The 21,024-nt window shown below is 40.3% G+C and overlaps 2 protein-coding genes across 4 annotated transcripts; both read right to left on the bottom strand.

The window, feature by feature from the left end:
* Positions 1-9,540: 9,540 nt before the first annotated feature.
* gpr85 (G protein-coupled receptor 85) lies at positions 9,541-14,234 on the bottom strand. 3 transcript variants are annotated; one of them, XM_006780615.2, is made up of 3 exons: positions 13,961-14,234; positions 13,655-13,853; positions 9,541-12,614 (listed from the first exon to the last, which is right to left on the bottom strand). In XM_006780615.2, the coding sequence occupies exon 3, from the start codon at positions 12,461-12,463 to the stop codon at positions 11,330-11,332; it is 1,134 nt and encodes a 377-aa protein (XP_006780678.1). In that variant the 5' UTR covers positions 12,464-12,614; positions 13,655-13,853; positions 13,961-14,234; the 3' UTR covers positions 9,541-11,329. The 3 variants fall into 3 exon arrangements, with proteins under 3 accessions (XP_006780678.1, XP_006780680.1, XP_006780677.1); XM_006780617.2 differs by lacking the exon at positions 13,655-13,853; XM_006780614.2 differs by lacking the exon at positions 13,655-13,853 and having other exon boundaries at positions 9,541-12,631.
* A 1,015-nt stretch (positions 14,235-15,249) lies between these two features.
* Positions 15,250-16,542, bottom strand: LOC118454320 (small integral membrane protein 30). The gene has a single exon (XM_035908643.2). The coding sequence runs from the start codon at positions 16,461-16,463 to the stop codon at positions 16,275-16,277; it is 189 nt and encodes a 62-aa protein (XP_035764536.1). The 5' UTR covers positions 16,464-16,542; the 3' UTR covers positions 15,250-16,274.
* Between the last annotated feature and the right edge of the window lie 4,482 nt (positions 16,543-21,024).

Raw genomic sequence — 21,024 nt, forward strand, 5'->3', positions numbered from 1 at the left:
ACAAGGCCTTACATATTCAAAGCCAATGTAATGTGTCACTGAATGAAAAACAAAATCAGACAGTACAGGAGTTGAGAAATCTGATGTGACCTGGTCTTTCAGAAACAAGTGCATGTATTGTTTTTGTTTCTCCTGGTGGTAACAGATAAAGAAGAAAAATGTCTGTCGGGCTATATTCGCCCATCTGCTTTCTAATCAAATGTGTTATTTGATGTCACAGGGATGCAGTCTGTCACAGTAAGCTGTGTCACGTACCAGAGTACTGTGCTTTTGTTTATGTTCAGCTCAGCCACGCGTGCATAGATCTGCAACATGGTTTAAAGTGTGCATAATTACAGAGCAGCAATCTGATTGTTTAAAGATGCATTTCGTCTGTGCTAAGTGGTCGCTAAGCTAAATGATGTGCAGGAAACTGTGAGGGGTAAGCTGTTCATGTTGCAGGAGGATGGAGTCATGGCAAGAAAACCCTTTTAGGAGTTATTGCTAAAACATCACAGAAAGACTGTGGAGAAAGAGTCGGCTTAGTGGCTGCAGAGGATTTAGCTAGAGTTGAACATTTGCTGTTTTCGCTTCTCTAATGAGCTTGGGGCAAAATCGTAAAATCTTCTCACAACTAATTTTAGACTCAAGAAGCAATGAGGGAGAAATAAAGGGCTCCTTTCTTCAGGTGGTGTCCCAGGAGGTTCATAGTTCATAGCTCAGTGCCTTCAAACAAACAAACCAAAAAAAACGATTTCTAATGGGAAAAAAATAAAAGCATATAAAGTTTTTCGTCCTACATCAAGAGACAAGCAAATGACCTCCTTTTGTGTTTTTTTAGTGAAAGCTCAAGATTGAGAGAGAAAGCAATTTAACGTCAAGTGGATGATTGTTTTGCTATTAAAAAAAAAGAAACACAGGGGAGGCAAATTGCAGTTTTCTGTGCTTAAACCTTCAGAGTCGTGTTGCTAACTGGATGTTAATCTTACATCTGAGACTTTAAAATTTCAACATAGAGCTTAGGGCCTGTACTTATTATAATTCTGGCTGTTTTGTAAACTTTGTTTCTAATTTACCTTTCGTGTGTGTGTGTTTTCTAACACTCTGATGTTAATAATGTCAGCGAAAGTGGTCATAATATGGTCATCTCAGGCAGGGGGAAGCCCCGTCTACCTGACATTGAAGCCTTTTGTTTAAAAGCAGCAGCCAATCAGAGGAATGCTGGCTTAAAGGGATTGGAAGAATAAAAATATAGAGTTATGGTAAATGGTAAATGGCCTGTATTTGTATAGCGCTTTTACTAGTCCCTAAGGACCCCAAAGCGCTTTACACAACCAGTCATCCACCCATTCACACACACATTCACACACTGGTATTGGCAAGCTACATTGTAGCCACAGCCACCCTGGGGCGCACTGACAGAGGCGAGTTGATAGTTAATAATAGGTCAACTTTAGTGTTTTTATGCGTAAAATGTACGACTAAAGATTTAAGTGACTAAAAAAATAGCAAAAACAACCCCCAAGCAGATTTCATATGGATGCATGTCATATACAAAGAACAGTGTATTTAGTTCCATGCATGCATAAGCTATACATGAACGATACTACCATGAATTTCTACCCACACACGGTATTTAAAACTACCATGATTTATTTGGGTTGCAGGTGAGTCTGTTGACTTATATGTAGTGTCTGAGACCATTTTGTCTCACAAAGTGTCTGGAGGAATGGCTGCAGTGATTCAGAAAAAAAAATTCACAGCACTGACTTTTGAGGGACCACGTACTGTGGTTGATGAGCAATAGCGCTTTACTCTTTTACTCAAGGCTTACTTTTTGTTCTTTCTATTCTCCACTCTATCTCACTGCTCTCCCAACACCACGCACAAATGCAAAATGCATCAAAAACCATTCGGTGTAAGGTGGGTAAGTAAACTCCGTCACAATTAGGCAACGTACGACATCAACGGTAAATAATAACATACGCTGCAAAACACTGACTTATACAGATGCGAAGCGGAGTATAGTGGCCATAAAAATTGATTGCACAAAAGAACAACAGTGTAATCAGACCGTGAGAGGAAAGCTATTATATCTATGTAGCAAATATAATTCCTCAAGAGGAAAATTGAATTCTTTGAACACAGAAGACAGAAGAAAATTAGTTTTCACCACAGTGGCCATGTCGTACAGTAGAAATAAACATTTCCCAGCAAAGCTATAGGGACAATTTGTTCCAACACAATACGTTAGAGGTTTTTGAGTACAATGAGGAAAAAAACATACAAACACAACTTTTTAATTATGTTTCACCCTAAAAAAAATGTAGAACAGATCCTAAGACCACTGAAAAATGATGCCTGCAGATATACATAAAAGAAAGTGTGCATAAATAGACTGGAGGAGCACCCAACCTACCTCTCTTGATCAAAATGTTACCAAAACACAAAATAATGAGCACATGAAAATAATGTTAACAGTCATCTGGAGCCTACAGCCAAATTAAATCCTCAGCCAGCACAACAGACGCTCTTCCTTAATGTTATGGACGTGCAGTGTGGACAATGTTTGATTTTGTTGCAGCAGGTTATCACTATAATTAGCTCTAAGAGATGAATCGTTTTTTCCCCACACGCACTAACAGGTAACAAAAACACACACTGAGTCAGAAAGAACTCGCCTGCAAATGATATTAAATATAAAACAAGCAAAAATGTCCATCTCAACGAGCCGTTTAATCTTGTATTCAGATCTGAGGCTGTGCCAGCAGGATGATGTAACTATTTGTTGTATAAGTCCGTGTTTCCAAGGCAACTTTAATTTAGCAGATTTTCCCTGGAAGTGATCTGCCTTATTTGCAAGAACGCTTCTCAAAAAGAAGTGACACTGCATTGCAAACATGCTAATTAGCTCTCGTCCTTTTACGGTTCCACTGCAGTGAAAAAGAAGAAGGGAAGGAAGCAGACAAAACTGTGCGGCGGAAGTGCAGGTGACACATCAATCAAACCCTGCCGTCAACGCTCTTTGACAAATTAAGATGGACTCGAAAAACGCAGCCGCGTCATCATCGTCACCATCACCGCGCTGATTTCGTTCCACAAATGGAGCATAAATGCAGCGACTCTTAAAATCTGCAATCTCAGGTAAGAAATTGCTGCCTGTCACCTGTCAAGGTCTTCTCTCAGCCAATTATTGCACCACTGGATGCAGGCCCATCCATCCATTAGATGTCAACTATGTCAACACAGTGCATTAACAATTCAGTGGACAGTTCTGCTTCCCCCTGCACGACTCTCTTATGTTTTAATATCATAAACAGCAGAGAGAAGTAGGAGGCGAGAGCTTGATAGACCGAGTCTTCGTGAGCATGCTGGGCCTGACTCACGAGAATGAGATGTTTCCAAAAATAAAGAAGGGAGGGAGAGAAAGAGGGAGAGGCAGAATGTGCTGAACAGGCTGGAACAGAAGAAAACGAGTGGATTAACTCCCACCCCCACCCTCACTGCCACCTCCCCCCCCCCCCTTCTTTCCGAAAGCCCTTGGATTCATCACAAAACATGCCGAATTAGTGGGAACAAATCGCCTGTATAAACACCCCTAAACACTTTCCCCAACTGCCACCATGCAAAAAATAAAATAAGATAAAGTAATAGTGATGCTGTCACAATTTTATTAAAACCAAAAGAAGAGTTAAAAAAAAAAAGACCTAAATGATCAAAATTAATTAATTTTCTCCGCTCCTCTGGGGGCAGATGTGCCCCATAGTGAGCAGATGTCAGCAGTTGGTTGCGTGTTGTAACTAGGCACCATGATGTACACGTTGGCTGTTCATTGTGACAGATTGCTCGATGCAAATCTAGTGCGATGTGAATATGGTAGTCTCAGCCTCCTTGCTGCAACTCATAATACTCTGAAGCCCCTATAAGCCAGATAGCAGATTTGGAATATTTTAGTCTGTTAGGAAAATGTTTGCCATGCCTGCTAGTTTTGTCAGTTTTTATCCTTAAGCTTTGTATATCTTGAGTACAATAAAAGCGGGGGGGCGCACTGGTGCAGAAATCAAATAACAAAACTACTCAATTTTTCTGTGACCCAAATGTTTCTTTTCCTCTCTGTGAACTGCTGTGGGTAGATCATCCACATGATTTCAGACTCTGAGTGCATGTGCATAGCGCCTGATGAATAAGATGATTATCTCACTTGCAGAGAGACACAGACAGTGAGAGAGAGATCACATGACTCGTGACTGGTCAGCCTCACCAGATCTGGAGTATTGAAGAATGCCCGCGCACATGAACACCCAAAATCAGACTCACTATTAAGCAGACAAAAATAACAAAAGATGGCAAAGATGATACTGATAATTTCTCATGCAGCGAACAGATTCCCCATCAGGACTCAGATGCCACAGCAGGGTATCATGGGACCCTTTAATCTAGCATGAAAGACATGGGTAATCCTTGTTGGGGGATTACTCCCGACCAGTACTCTCTCTTTGCATATTCCAACTTTGGTGTACAAGTGCTTAAGCACTAACCCACCAATCACGATCTATCCATGGCTCCATCACTCATCCTAAGACTTAGCAGAGAAAGGGACGTGTTTACACTTGACTCCCACCGCAACCAAGAGGATTTAACAGTGAAGAAACAGAACCTATGTGTAAGCCTACATAATGACCTGAACACTCTAAACAGACTGCAACAGCAGTTTTCCACAGCAAAAACCATCAGTTCACAGCATCATAACATTATGCTAAGATGTTTACATTCCAATGCACAGCTCAGTCCCATTTTGTTTATTCTGTGCAATTTACAGAAAGTATGTGCAGTTATCAAAGTGTAAAATGACATTTTTGTTCTATCTCAATGCGGCTTAGGTAACCGCACTTGCAGGAATAACATAAACATAAAATATCTTGAATGTGTTTTTGCATTAGCACAGGAGCATTTGAAGTAGAATAGCAAAACAGTAACAGTGTGGTGATTGTATAAGAAGCAGAAATCCTTACAGAAGCTCTGTGCTTGCTGTAGAAGTATGTCCGTGCATTTTTTTGGAGGAGAAGTGAAGTAGGAAGATTTATACCACTCTCACATCTGTAGGCTAAATATGCCATTTGAGCAAACCTAGCTTAGCATAAAAGGTAACTTGCTAGTGGTAGTATAGGACATTGCTAGCCATGACATAAACATAACCACTTATAAAACAGTCGCTTCAAACACAGACATTGCTCTATCTTGCATGGATTGATCAAATAAAATGTAACATGTTAATAAAGAGCTTCTGAATATGTATTTTAAGTACATTAGCTAGTTTTAGAGGAGTAGTAAAGCTAGGTGATTTTTTATGTACTAATCTTTTTCTTTTTTTCTTTTTTTAAAAAAAATGATTAACTATTCCTTCAAACCAAGCATTTTCATAAAAGTACATACAAAAACACAAATTCCACATCATAAAACATGTACACAACAGCTATAGTGCATTAATGTCACTTAATTCTATCATCTGTTTCCATTAATCCTTAGGGACTAGTAAAGCGTTATACAAATACAGGCCATTTACCATTTACCATTAATCTATCGAGTGAAAAGATAATATCAATTGCTAGCTATGACACTACATTGAGAGAAAGTAACAAAAAAAAATCAAACTACACTCCAGTAGTGCTTTTAAATACAGGTGTGATGCTAAGACGGAATGGAGTTCATCTGCTAAAAATTTGCCCCTAGCAAATTTCCAGAGAAATGATTCAGCCACTAAGTCTCACATTACTGGCGAAGAAAAAGAAATACTGTTTAAATATGCAGGACAGAACCTTTGAAGCTCCATCCCCAATTTAATCAGTTAATATTTAAAGCAGAAATATTCTTTATATAAGGCATTTGCATGATGGGCTGCAGAGAGGGTGGCTGCTGGAAATGAAGACATGAAGAGTGAGATATTACAAGGTGAAATCTTAATCCTCCTTTTTTTAATCATTGGTATTCAGAGGCCAGCACTGCCTGTAATAGCTTGTCAGACATTAAATGCAGCACCATTTGCAACATTTACAGAACCTCACTATCATCCCCAGGAATCGAATGCATCATTATGTTCGGTTGTACTAAACATTCTCTCATTTTTCAACTAACATCTTAGTCTTCATTAGCTTCATAACATCAAACAACATCATACATAAAGGGGAAATGAAATTCATTTGAGAAAGAGTAGATTCTGAAAGGATGGAGAGCATAACCAGATTAAATTCTGACGGCCAAAAGAAAAGAATAAAACAAAAAACAGACAACAATAGTTACATTTTAGCTAACACCTACAGATGGAGACACAGTTGTGATCCTCATGTCATCATTCATTTGACCATTACCAATCGGCCATGGCACATTAGCCATGAAGCTGCATGGCCAACAAAAACTACTGAAGCCCTCCACTATGAAGAATGTGAACCACATAGTATTCAGCAAAAAAACACATCCATTTGGCTTCACAGGCAGTTCAAACCTACTGATAGTGGATTGAACCGAGAGTGAGGGCAAATGCAAATGCATGAAAATCTGTAGCCACAAACCTAGCACAGTGTCACAAGGTCATTTAACCACAGACATTCACAAACAGGCACATGTACACTGAGCAACAGTAGCGGTTTTTGATAAGGGTGACACAGGCGGTTGCCCGGGGCGGCATCACTGGCATCGGCAAAAAATAAATAAATTGCTCGTACTCATGCTGCCCCGACATCAGCGCATATTGGGAATGGTACAGGCAACGATCGGTTTTCTATCGCCCATTTCCTGGGAGTAAGGGCGCCCTTCGTATGCGAGGTGCGCCTGCTGCTTGCGGCACAGGGAGGAGAGGGCGGGGCGGCGGGGGATTCACTGGTGGCTGGAGCGGCATCTAATAACCAACTCGCAAAATAAAACAAAACAACAAACACGAAAACACCAGACATTATGATCGAGAGGGATCAATAACAATTTAAAATTTGTATTTTATATTTTGATGATTTAATGTCTCACACACAACCCGTGGAAAGGGGTTCATAATGTTGTAAATCCAAGCCCATTATGTATTTCATGATTTTCTCTCTTCATGTGTGTGTGCGTGTGTTTCTCTGGTGAATTTCGACAGTTTTATGTTAATGTACAATCTTTAATATGTTTTATGTGTGTGTGTGTGTGGGGGGGGGGGAGTGGGGGTGCCAGAGGGAGTGTTCGCCCAGGGCGCCAAACAGGCTAGGACCACCACTGCTGAGCAAAATAATAATAATTTGACCAAACATCCCACGCAATACTCTGTAAATGGCATTTCACAAAACAAAATGAATTCCCTTGAGAAATTATGCAAAGCGTATTGAACCACTGTATTGCCGGCTCCGTTCTCAAGCGGTCACACAATCAAACAAATAAGAAGAAGAAGGGTAATGCCAAGACAGAAAGCAATTCTTCCTTTTTTTCCTGAGTAGCCTGTCAGATGATTGAGTCATTCACTCCATTCCATTCGAGGCAGCTTTCCATATTTGAGTGCTTCTCGGCATGGACACTTGCTGCACTTTAATTAAGGTTTGCTATGCATTATACAAACAGAAAATGCTTAAGAGTGCAGAAAGGCTCACATTAGTTGAGCTTTTTTCCCCCTCATTCAAAAAAAGTCTTTGCCAGTCAACAGATGGTATTTATTAAAATCATAGACAGCAAAAGAGGTCTATTGTGAGATTCTTTTTTTTCTTTTAGTGCCCATTGGCAGTCCATTAAACAACTGAAACTGTGTGTGGAAATCCACTGAGATACAAGGAGAGAGGCATGGAATTAGGAATGTTTGTATTATTCATTGGCAGCCAAAATCCAATGCAGACGTCTTCTGATCATTAAATGAAAAGTATCTCCAGCAAAGTACTGTAATTGCCTCACAAAAATTATCTGCCTCCCCATCCCCCTCTTTCATGATCTAAACACAAGTGCACAGAACCAATTCCAGTCACATGGTAACGGCTTTGATTATGAACAATATGTTTCTTGATGTTTCTCGGGAGAGATGGTAGCTCAGAGGGAAAAGAGTTCAATGTGTGAGCTTGTCTGCCAGAATGAACCGCTTTCAAGCCAGCCACCTCTGCCTGTCATCTTCCCTCAGACACAGAGAGAAGCTGTCTGTCATCTTCCCTCAGACATAGGGAGAAGCAGAATTACTGGGGCACTCAAATGCACATGCCAGAAATTGGGCCAGTGCTCAGTAGTGACACTATTTGTGATTTGCATATGCTGAATGAAAAAAAAAAAAAAAAAAAAAACTAGACCAGTATTCCCTTTAATTTCACAATATCTGACTTGGCCCCTCTGGGGCCTAAGTGAAATGATCAATGTCCAAAATTAAACAGTAATTGCCAGCCCCATAATGAAAATGGACCCCTAATAGATATTTTTCATCAGCGGAACCTGCAGTCCAGGATGCAATTACCTGGAGTGTTTACAAGCCATTTCAGCACCATTTTTTGCATTTCCAGGCATCAAGGCTAAGGTCATTATTTAACGGAATGAGTTTTAGGTGGAAAAATATCCACATTGATGTCTGAATCACACAAAATTGGTAGTAACAAATATTGTATTATTCAGTTCATCAGTGTAGATGGAGACATTGCCAGCACATTGAAATTATAACCTTTTCAAGAGAAATACCACTCAATTTGAGAATAACTATATATTGGCCTTGTTGTCTTTATTAGGTTTGCTTTGAAACTGTAATGTTAATTCGATTTTTTTTTATAGTTTCCATTTGACTCTAGGAAAATACCCAGTCTATCTATCACAATCAATATACTAGTTGATCTTTTTGTTTGTTACTGAATGATTATGAATACTTATTCAGAGGTGGCAAATTTCTTGCACATGCATATAAATTCAAAAGAAAATGTTAATTTGCTCCATGTTCAGTGCTGCTGCAAATCAATGTGACCTTAAAACTGAGAGAAAGGGTCAAACTGCTATGTCATTTGTGACTGGAAGGCTCAGTATAAGGGCATTCATTATCCCAGAGTGGTTTGCCATTACTCCATATGGGAGTTGCATATATTACATATGAAATTCAGTGGTATTCCTCTTTAACACAGACTGAAAAAAAACTGCAAGGGTATGCGCCCAGAGTTACATCCATGGAGATTATCCCCATTAAATGTCAAAGACACTTCATATTCAGTGACAAGGTTTAGCATACAGCATATTCTCTTTTGGCAAGCTGTTCCAAGGACTCAAATGACAGAAAAGATTGGGTTTGAAGAGGCATACTTTAAATATTTTTTCATGTGTTTTGCTTATAAAAAAGCATGACTATATACACATATAAAAACCTTTGTAGAAATAACCACAAATAATGTCTTAAATACAAATATGCACATGAGCAGTGGCTTTAAAATGCTAACCAGTCAGACGCCTGATGGTATAAGATGAGAAATTACATTTTAGAGAAAGAAATGTACATTTTCTTTATTATTTATTTATTTATTTATTTTACTTCAGAATCTCTAAATCTGACCAGTCAACATTTCGCAACCCAATGACAGGGATAAATGCAAATTTTGCAAAATGGAAACTTTTTATTTTCAAAAAGCAACAGATTACACAGTTAACTTTCAGCAAATGCAATCCTAACTGAAACTGTACTCACATTCGGGACTTCAAAATGAAAAGACTCACATACTTACACACAATCTATCTATAATATACAAAAAGAATACATAATAAATATTAAAATGGCCACAAGAGAAAAAAGTAAGTCACTGAAAACAATCAGTAGAGAGCAAATGTAGGGAAAGTAGAAACAAGACGGTGTGCCTTAAATGTCTCTCTTTTTTTTTTTCTTTTACATTTTTTACAAATTGTGCAAGATTTCATACTAAGGCTCTGGTCTTGAAGTGACTGTTGTCTGATCCACATACACACACACACACACAGAAACACACACAGAATCACACACTCTCCCTGTGCTCTGAGCACTCTGTGGGGTGTAGCAAACCATTGCAGAATAAAAATGGGCTGCTCAGTGTATGGCCTGTGATGCACATGGGAGTGGACCAGCTTTTAAAAATGAACATGCACTTCACGCTAATGTGAAAAATAGGAAGAAGAAAAAAAAAAACTCCCCTTGCACCTAAAGGGGGAAAAAAAGAAAAAAAGAAGAAGAAGAAGAAGAAAACTTTTCAGGAGTGATTGAAAAATAAACCCCAGAAACATGACAATATCATAACCATTAAGGCAAGAACACCCGGAGTGGCATCAGCAATACTGTAACAATGTGATAGTGTTTAGGTACATGGATATGATGAAACATTTAACTACTTCTTCAATGTCTTTTTTAAGCACAAGGTTGTTTTCAAAAGCAACTTTTTTTTTAAAATTCCAAACATCACTTCATCTTTTTTTTCCTCTGTTTTTTTTTTTTGTTTGTTTTTTTTGTTTTTTGTAAAAATGTGTTAGGAAAATAACAATGCCAGACACTAGGGACATATGGATAAAACTACAAGAAATCATTTCTAGATTTTAAGTTGCAACTTCAAAACCACACATTGTAAATCCCCCATCATTAAGCCCCCTGCCCGGTAAATGAAAGAGATATCACTTACATTAAAACCATTTTATCCTCTTGTGATGGTGTAATCCAACAGTTTTTGCTCTACTTACAGCGGTTGTGTAGTCTGTTGCAAATTAAAGCATTCATTGTTTAGTTTGGAGGGAGAGGGGGGAGAAGGAAAAAACAACAAAAAAGTTGTCCTTGCAATGCAACTGTCGACCCCCCCAAAAAAGCATCTTTACATCTTCTTTTTAGTGCAACTCTTAAAATGTAAAACATTTCCAGTGATTCCTTGAGAGGTATCATTTCTTTGTTTTGTGTTATTATTTTTTTTTCTTTTTCTTTTCATACTTACGTATTTCACACCTCACAGAATAACGTGTCTTCAAAATATCCCAAGCAAGACGTCTTGTTTTCACTGTTCTGTCAAATCGCTCTCTCTCTTTTTTTTTCTTTCAACTTTTTGCATCTCTGCATTGGCATGGCCTTCCACAATGTCTGTTTACTAGAACATAAACACAGGAGGTGATCCATTCCCCCTGCGTTATTCCCATTCCCTTCAGCCTCCGTGTGTGATACGATTTAGATTCAATCGCCCCAGCACAGCCACGTGATTGGCAGTCCACCTTCAACCTCTGTAAAGAAGGGCCAGGAGAAGGAGGAACAGGAGGAAACTGGAGGATGAAGAGAAGGGAGATAGAAAGAGAGAGTACGCTGTACAATGGGAGCAAACCCAGATCAAGATCAATCAGGGCAATAGAGACATAGATGAGAAAAAAACCCACAGTAAAACCCTCATATAACACAGTAGGGTTCCCTTGGTAACCTGGATTTTCTGCAGTAGAGGAGTGTGGTGCTGAAGCAACGCCGAAGCTCTCTGTTAGAGAAGATGCAGATGAAAGGATTGACCCCAGCCTGGGCAAAGCTCATCCACACGGCTGCTGTCAGGTAGCCTCCAGGGACAACGGGGCCCCTTGCAAACACCCGCCAGTAGCAGGCAACCAGGTAGGGCCCCCACAGTGCCAGGAAGAAAAACGTCATGATGTAGAACATCCTACTAATCCTCTTCTCGGTTTTGAATTCATCCAATACCAGTAGACGCCTGCGGCCCGCTGCATTGCTGTTCTGCCGGATGCCCAGCAAAGTAGGCGGGGTGGGGCCTCTTCCAAATCCAGCCAGCCAATTAGCCGCCGCTTGCCCGCTGGCACCTGGGCCGTGGAAGGTCCAGTTCTGGCTGACGGCAGGCACGAACTGGACGGGCTTCATCTTTCGACGGTCGTGGACGAAAAAGATGAGCTTGAGGTAAACCAGTTGTGTGGCCAGGAGGATGAGCGCCAGCAGAAGCATGAAGCCCAGCGAATCATTTGCCCTGAAGGAACGGTGCTGGAATGTGCACTGGTCCTCCTCCCGGATAAAAGAGTACGTCCCTACATCTAGCACCGGAGGGAACGCCATAGCCACAGACAACGTCCACACCATGCAGATGACAGCCAAACACGTCCAGAAAGTCAGCCTCTTGGTGTAGAAACGGTGGTGCGCGATGGCCAGGTAACGGGTGACACTGACACAGAACAGCATGAAAGCCGTGTGGAAACAGGAGAGCACACCCAGGAAGGCGATCACTTTGCAGGTCAACGTGCCGTAGGTCCAGGCAGACCCATTCTTGACTGAGGTGAAGACAAAAGGGAAGCAGATGGCGGAGCGCAGGATGTCAGAGGCGCACAGGTCCAACAGGAAATAGTAGGGCGCTCGGTGCAGGCTCTTGTCTTTGACCAGCAGGATGGAGATCAGGAGGTTTCCGACCACACCGACTCCAATGATAAAACCCAGAGAGGTCAGTTTGAGGAACGTGGTGAGAGGAGAGACATTCTGCAAGATGTTGTGGTCCCCTGCATGGCTATAGTTCGCCATAGATGGAGGAGGGATCATAAAGATAGCGGAATAGCTTCAGCCAAGTATCATGATCTAGAGGTGGCAGGGGGAGGCGTTAGATCCATTTGGCGGTGTGCTTTGAAGAGGTTTCCAGGCGTATAGGCAACCTCTCCTCTAAGGCATCCTTTGTTCCTTTGTCTCATCACACCTAAAAAAAAAAAATCCCTGAAAAATACGTTCATCCCATCAACATTCAGTCCCATACAAGAGTTAAATTACACCTGTACCATCTATACTCCCATGAACATAATTTTCCTTTGCCCTGACGATTATTTAATGATTTACTTTTTAGCATTTTGAGTGGCTCAGTGCAGAACTCAGCCTGAATACTTTGTCTACTGAGAATCACACAGACAGTAAGCGAGCTCGACTAAAGCATCAATGCGTTAGACTAACAGAATATTCTTTCACGTCGCTTCCTGAACAAAAGCAGCACAAAGCCATGAAAGCACAGTTGAGGCTTCATTAACAAACGACTGAGTTTTCTTCTTTTTTTCTGTCGTCTGTAGGAAATAAACGAGTGGCAAACATACACACACACGCAAACAGATCTAGGCTTGGATTTTTTTCTTTTTTTTTCTTTTTTTACATTTTCAGCGCACTGTGAAACATTAAGACAAATGCAGTCCAAAAATAAGCTCTTCTTGATCACACCCTACAGAACAGAGCTCCCTGGATCGGTGGATGCCTCGAATAAACTCACCCCAACCTTTATGCGTTGTGGTAAATCGACTGGTAAAGGGTGCATACAGTACGCGATAAAGCGCCCCCCCCCCTTTTTTTCCCCCCCTTTCTTTCTTGTCTGACTAAAGGTTAACTGGATTAACGGGTCTAACGTTAATAAGCGGTGTTCTCATTAGGGCGTCTATGGAGCCAGCCTCCATTTTTCCCCCAGATCATCCTTTATGTTACTAATTACAAAGAGTTAAGCGAACATAACGCGTAACACCCGCTCTGTGAGCCACATCGGCGTAATTCTTTTTGCAATGTGCGGATGCGATAATCAGTAGGGCTGGGTTGAAAAAAGGATGGGTAAAAATGGCACTAACAAAGCCCGTTGGTAAAAAAAATTTTTTTATTGCGAGCTCAATTCCATATATATATGTAATTTTTTTTTCGGTGGGGGAAAAATTGCATAACATATAGCGATGCTCCATTTCGTTAATAAGTGCGCTTGTGTCTACTTACGCATTTAAATGTGTCCTCCGTGAGTCGAGTGGTCTCTCTCTTTTTAAATGCCCGTTTGAATCCGATAGAATTTAGTTAAACACGGAGCAGAATTAAATAATCGCCTTTGCGTCCCAGTCGGCCGGATGAAGCACAACGGTGCAGCGGATCCGCATGTCCATTATACTAGAATAATTTCCAAGTCTCCGCTATGGTTTGGCTGGAATCGCATCCACCACACAAGACAAGGCCAAAAGAAAAAAAAAAGAGAAAAAAAGATGAGAGAACGAGAGAGACAGTCGACCATAAGATCAACCAAAACCCTACCTGTTGACAATCCAATTTCGTGTCCCTCCTGTTCGCTATTTACATTGCACAAATCGTGCTTTTCGCCGTTTTAAAAAGCCTGCTTTGTTGCCTGCCCCCTTTTTTCTGCCTCCACCGTGAATATCCTACAGTAAACGGAACCCACTGCGCATGCGCCCTGCATCCCCTATTTGTGATCCAAGACGCGTCTTGTCTCTTGTTGCAGCAGCGGCGGCGGCGGTTAACAGCGTCTCTCTCTCACGGTAACATCTGCTCAGCGGTGCCTGCTGCTGCTTCTGCTTCTGCTTCTGGCCGGTAACGCGTTACAGCCACAGCTACCCCCCCCCCCCCCCTTCCTCTCCCCTCCCCCGCCAGGCGGGTTCCCCTGGTAACGCGCAGAGTAACGGATCGTCAAGTGTCTACTAAACTAGATTCTTTTTTTAAGGATTGATTCACATCAACTTCTTTAGAATGAAACGGGTTTTTAACGTAAAACAATTAAAATGCGGCAGGTTTTTTTTTTTCTTTTTCTTTTTAATTCTTATTATTTTAATTTCAACCCAATTTGATCCCTTTCTGGATTCAGACCACAGCATTGATTGATCCTGTTTGCAGACACAGTGCAGCTTTGCACTGGTCGTCATCCTCACTGAGGCAGCATGATAAATTCATAGGATATTTGATTTCTCAACCATGTATGGGGACCTGCGATGCCATGAGAAGTCTTACAACTGAATATTGTGCACAGCTGGAGACTTACATACATACTTGCATGCTTCAAACATACAAAAATCCTTAGTGTAGGAATCATGAATGAATAATTACCATAACATAAAGGAAGCATGTTGCTATTGGTAACTGATATACACTCTGTACAATAGGGATCTCTGTGGAGTGGGGGGAGTTTTTAACCCTTTATGAAGCAGTCACATTTCCTTTAAACCACACATCACACGTGTGGTAACTTATCCACCATTACTACATGGACATATTTACATTAAGCAACAGGCAAAGTTGACTTCTTGCCTTTAAAAGAAATTAATGACATTTGCTAAAGGGCATTCATTTTTATAAGGTCCTATTTCACTGCATAATAAACTAATTTAATAACCTAATAATGTAAACTGTTGGCTGTATAGGGTGGTAAAGCTAGTTTACATCACTAGTTTATTCCAAAATGAATTTAATATATATATGTATATATAAAATGCTATATATTATTATAAGAGGTGTCATGGTGGTTAGCATTGTCACAACAAGAAGGTCCTGGGTAGAAAATGGACTGATGGAAGTTTCTGAAGGTGTGACATACTACATAAACAATCAGCCTCATTTTATTTATAGTGTACATATCTTCATATATGAAAAATAAGGGGCAGTTTCAACAGCATGCCACAGTTTTTCTTCATGATAAAGAAATCTGTCAGCACGACTCTTCGGACTTCCATTGTTACTGTTGACCCACTGAAATTTCTATAGTACATTTAATATATTTCTTAATTACTTGGTGTCACATGGAAGGTCATTTGTGAGTTCTCTACAAGTAGGAAAAGCTGTAAAACGTCTAAAAATACAACTATAAGTCCAAAATCTATGAAGATTGAAGCCTTTGCTGGGCCAACTCTGCTCCCCTGGGCCTTGTATTTGACATCCCTGCACTAAACTTTCAACACACTTCAAATATATGTTACAGCATGGAATGACAGGCACGCCAGAGCAAGTAATACAGGCTGCAGACGACAGATTGCAATGTTTACTCTCCGATCTGCTAAACCCGGTTCATTTAGTGGAGGATCTGTTCAACCTGAATGCAATGAAGCACCGTCTCCACACACGAACATAAGTTGTTAAGTGTCGCGTTTATTCTACATGTTTAATTAGCAACAGTGACAAAACTGCAAAACACACTCCAATCATGTGACACTGCGCTTCCAACAGTGACAGTCACTATAAGCGCAACGCGTCAGGAAATCGCCTCGACAGATGGAAAATGTGCGCGAAAATGTACATAGTGTGGGCATCTTAGGGAGCCTGCTACAGCTGCAGAAGTCTGTTCATGGTGAAGGCAACAGTGTTTTTGGTCATTAATAATAATCATGTCAGCAGTGCAACGAGCAACAGTTCCTGTTTGCTTCCTGGATGTTACGCTCCACCTTCTTCAACTCCGCGTGGTCCTCGTTGAACTTGCCGCATTAATCCCAGTAAGGCACGTTTCTTATCAGTCTTTAAGACACAAAGCCTGTGCCACAAAAGTCCACGGGTGATCACGCAAAATTCGTATTATAATGTGGTGGTTGGTAGCAGGTAGCAGCTGGAGTATCCCGTCTCGTCAGCGTCACAGCTGTCCGTTCCGCCTCCGCGCGTACCAGCCGAGGCAGGCACAGAAACCCACCACCGTGAGGATGGTGCACAGCAGCAGGGCCAGACCGTCCCCGGCATCGTAAGCCTCTGCCGGGGGGATCAGGGAGAAAAACAACAGCCCGACCATCAACGCGGCGCTTGGAAGTTCAAGTTTGGGAGCCATGTTTCGCTTTTTCCGCGGTTGCAGTTGACTTTCCGGAAGCTGAAGTGCCTGCGTCAAAGTCAGATGACAGATTCGGAGCGGCCGGACTTCCTGGTGCGCTCAGCCAATTGCAGAGCTGCTTAAACTTAGGCTGATGTTCCCTCCCCACTCCCTCATACCCGCGGAGATTCATGCAGTTGCACAAAAACATGATTCCAAAACTCGTTTTTTCTTTCTTCCTCTCTCTGTCAGAGAGGCAAACAGATCCCAAATTCTAAAACTCTTATAGTTATGCTGTAATTAGTGAATTTGCGACATTGTTCTCCTTATTAGTGATGACTAGGCTAACAGGTTGTCAGAAATAAAGTACCTTAGATCAATCTGAGGCTTGTTATTGTTCCTGAAGACAAGACACAAGCACATTGGATATCCATGCATGCTGATCATGGGAAAAACAAAACAATCCCACTGGAATCACATACAGAGAATTTAAACTTTCCTCATCCATTTTCACTTTTTCACTCTGGGCTTCAAAAAATATTCCACACTTATCTCCAAGTCCAGCCTGGCTGCTTGATTTGCCTCACTACTCCCCCGATCTCCCTGAACATGTGAAATTGCTTCATATCGGCCGCGTTGCGGTGAGTAAACGAGCCAGCATCTCAGCTCATGCTACAAATTGTTTGGCTTGTAAGAACCGTTGGAGGGGGGTTACAGGGTCCATAACCGTCTGTGTGTGCTCTCCCGAGGCACTCTGCCTGTAATTTAATTAGCGCACAGGAGCCAAAGTAAAATATTGACCTTGTAAGGCTGCCATACCTCTGTACCTGCTGGTATCTGAGTGAAGAGATGAATGGGCACAAGTTCCCCTCGGTGCACTCTTCTTGCTTTCACATTGCACGCTCTCTCACCTGCTCCTGCTGTCTGTTTGGCAGTCTTGTTTCACACACACGCATACAAACTTTGTGAGTCCTGTCTGATCTCTGCCGCTGCCTTCAGCAGTCCACACGGCAATTAAAAGTTACAGAGTCACATCTGAATCTGCTGTTTGTTTGCTCATTCCTCTAACACATATGATCTATGTTGAGTAGACGCAGTTCTTTCCCCTGGAGTCCACTGATAATTGATCGCTAGGATGGTTACAAAATATCCAGGAATTAGTGTTCAACTAACGAGCTACAACAAAATCTCCCTTGTATGGTTTGCATTGCAACACACTGGCCAGAAATAGGAGGCCCCTGAAGTCTTTTTTTGTTTTCTTTTGTACAGCACTTTGTGATCAATATCTTGAAAGGTGCTATATAAATGAAGTTTCACTTACTTACTTAAATATTGTAATATTTAAAAAGCATGGATAAGATAGATGTCTCGATCTAGTTCAGTGCACACAGCCACAATCAGTTATAATCTGTTGACTTGACAGTTGTCCAGATCACAATAGCCAAACTTTTCAGCAATCACATCCTGTGGCTTACACAGGATGTGATTGCTGAAAAGTTTGGCCTTGTGCAGAGTGTTGTACCTAAGAATATTAATGAAAATGTGACTGGAAGGGAAAAGTGTGGCAGGAAAAGGTGCACACGCATCAGGGATTTGGCGCAGCCTTGAGAAAAGTTGATTCAAAAACTTGGGGGAGCTTCACAAAGTAGGGAAGACATGTATCTTTGGGAAAGGGGCTACAGCTGTTGCATTCCTAATCCAACCACCCCGAACCAGCGACGACATCAGAAAGTAAATGACATAAAAGTAAACACTGCAATTTGGAAATCTGGAGGAAGAGAGGAGAGATACAGAATCCAAGGGTTTTGAGGTCCAGTGTGAAGTTCCTGCAGTCTATGCTGATTTAGGTCACCTTGTCATCTGCTGGTGTTGGTGGCGGTTTGTCCACTGTGGTTTATCAAGTCCAGACTTCGTGCAGCTTTCTACCAGGAGATTGATTTTTTTTTTTTTAATTTGAATTGAAATTTTTATTTCAGTCAACAACAACAACAGATTATAATTTTTACATAAAAGTACTCAAACAGTAACCGAAAAAGGAATAGGCTGAAGCCTTATGGCTTATACTTATCCTATCCCTTACCCCCATAGAAATAATCAAATCCTTAACCAAGAAAATAAATAGCATTGATAAATAAGTTGTATAACAGTTTGAAAAGAAATCAATGATAAATCAAGAAATTAAATCAACACAAAAATTTTTTAACAAACCAAATTTCTATAACCTTGTATAATACTAATTTTTAAAATCTTCCTGAAGAATGACAAAGAAAAACACATCTTTAGTTCATCATTAAGTCCATTCCATAATTTCACTCCCAAAACTGACACACATCTATACTTAACATTGGTTCTCACTTTAGGCATTTCAAACTTATAAGACCCCCTCAAATCATATTTTACATCTCTTAGTTGAAACATACTTAAAATACAAATTGGAACATTCTTTTTAATCACACGATATATCATTTCTAAAGTTTTAGAATATATAATGTCCATGAATTTTAACATAGATGATCCTACAAAAAACTGGTTGGTGGACTCCCTATATCCAACGTTATTTATTATTCTAATAGCTCTTTTTTGCAATTTAAATATTGAATCCAAATATGTTTTGTATGTGTTCCCCCTCTTTGTATGAGATTGCAGAGCACTTTGTACTGCTATTGGCTGACACGCTTTATGGAGATGTTAATTTCCTTTTCCAGCTGGGCTTCCTTCCCACATTACCAACACTACCACCTCATCATCTTATCTTATTGATTGGCCAGCCAACTTGTCTGATGTTAATTCCACTGGAAATCTATAAACTGCTGTAAAGAGGAAGAAACACTCAACCCAAAAATGTGGACGGGCTAAAAGCTGCTGTGCTACAAGCTAATCACCTCCATACCACACTCCACTGATGATGAACATGATTTCCAGAAGTTGGACATTTCTGTGTTGTAAATCCTTCTTCACTGATCTCGGGACTTTGCATGTAATAACTATAGAATGTATGAATTTTGAATACAGTCAGAAAAAACTTTTATAACAATGCTGTTGATTTTGTGTCTTGTATCAACATAGGCTGGGCAATGCAGTGCTGGTCAGCATTCGTGGTGCTGATTGCAACACATTTTAATCCTGCAACTTTAGTTATTGAACTTCTAGTTATTCTTGGTCTTACTATTGTTATTATTGGTCTTAGACTACGTCCACATGTACACGGATATTTTTGAAAACGCAGCTTTTTTATGTGTTTGGGCCTTTCGTCCACACAGAAGACGGCTTTTTGGATCACTAATAAACTGAGATTTTCAAAAACTCAGTTTTTGTGTTTACGTGTGGACGAGGTAAAGGAGATTTAGTCACGCAATGTTAAAGGTGTGTGCCTGTTTTGAGGTCATGCTGTGCTGATGTTACTGTTTGCATGAGAGGAATTTCTACAATGGCGGACATAGACAAAATACTTGTGCGGTTAATCTTACTATTTGCAGTTTTTACACGCTCACGTATACACACACAGTTACTGTCCCTCCATTTAGAAAGAAAGAGGCGTCCGACTGAACTTTGGATGTGACATCTACATTCAGCGCAGACACTAACAACCCAAATCCCGATGCAAATATCGTCATCGGTTTTGAAAAAATGTAATTTTTCAAATTTAATTTATGAATGCAGTATGCATTTTGTCCATTCCTAGGTTGTGAGTCTACACCAGCCATATCTCACAGCGCTATGACTTATGATTATCAATCACTCACACTAATGTAAAATTGTAATTTTTTTTAATTGAATAAACTCTGGCCAAGGGAGCCAGTGAGACAAAATCCAAAATACTGTCTTTAGTTATTAACACTTGAAATGATGAAGGCACTTGAAAAATAACACAAAATTAGCTGCCTTTTCCAAAAAACACAAAAAACTTTTGAGAAGTACTTCAGGTTTTGTGAGTGTACAAAACCCAGTTTATGCTTTCAAAATACAAAATACGGTCTTTCATTATTAACATTTGAAAATGATGAAGTAAACAGGCTTCTAGACTTCTGATTGGCCAACATTTCTACACGGTTAGGATGTGGCATGTTCTTGACAGCATTTGATTTTGTTTTTTGCATTTACATGTGGACAGAGATATTTTTTCAAAACTTGACATGTTATCAGGATTTTTTTTTTAAACAAAAACTAGAAAACTCAGTTTTCAAAAATTCCCATGTACGTCTGGATGTAGCCTTAAAGTGATGATTGTCACAACAGCTTATGCTGCTTAAAAAGCTGAAGAGAATTGATTTTTGTCAATTCATTAATTGATTGATTTATTTTCTAATACACTTTGATATTTTATATTTATAACATTTAAGCTACTTATTTATAACCCCTTAGTCTGTTTTGTTTATGGTGAGACATTCTAGCTCTGAGGACACGTCTGCTATAACACAAGAAATCAGGCTCACTGTAGTTTATAGTGTTCAGGCTTTATTGTCTTCTTTTCATTGAAACTTGTAAACTATCTGAAAGTTCAAGGATTTAGAAACGACAACCCTCAAAAATATGATGGATGTGAACAGGTTTTTAAAGGAGATGAACTTGCAGCTATTGTTCA

This window comes from Neolamprologus brichardi, chromosome 17 (assembly GCF_056152115.1).
Source record: "Neolamprologus brichardi isolate AB-2024 chromosome 17, ASM5615211v1, whole genome shotgun sequence".
In the NCBI taxonomy this organism is placed as follows: domain Eukaryota; kingdom Metazoa; phylum Chordata; class Actinopteri; order Cichliformes; family Cichlidae; genus Neolamprologus; species Neolamprologus brichardi.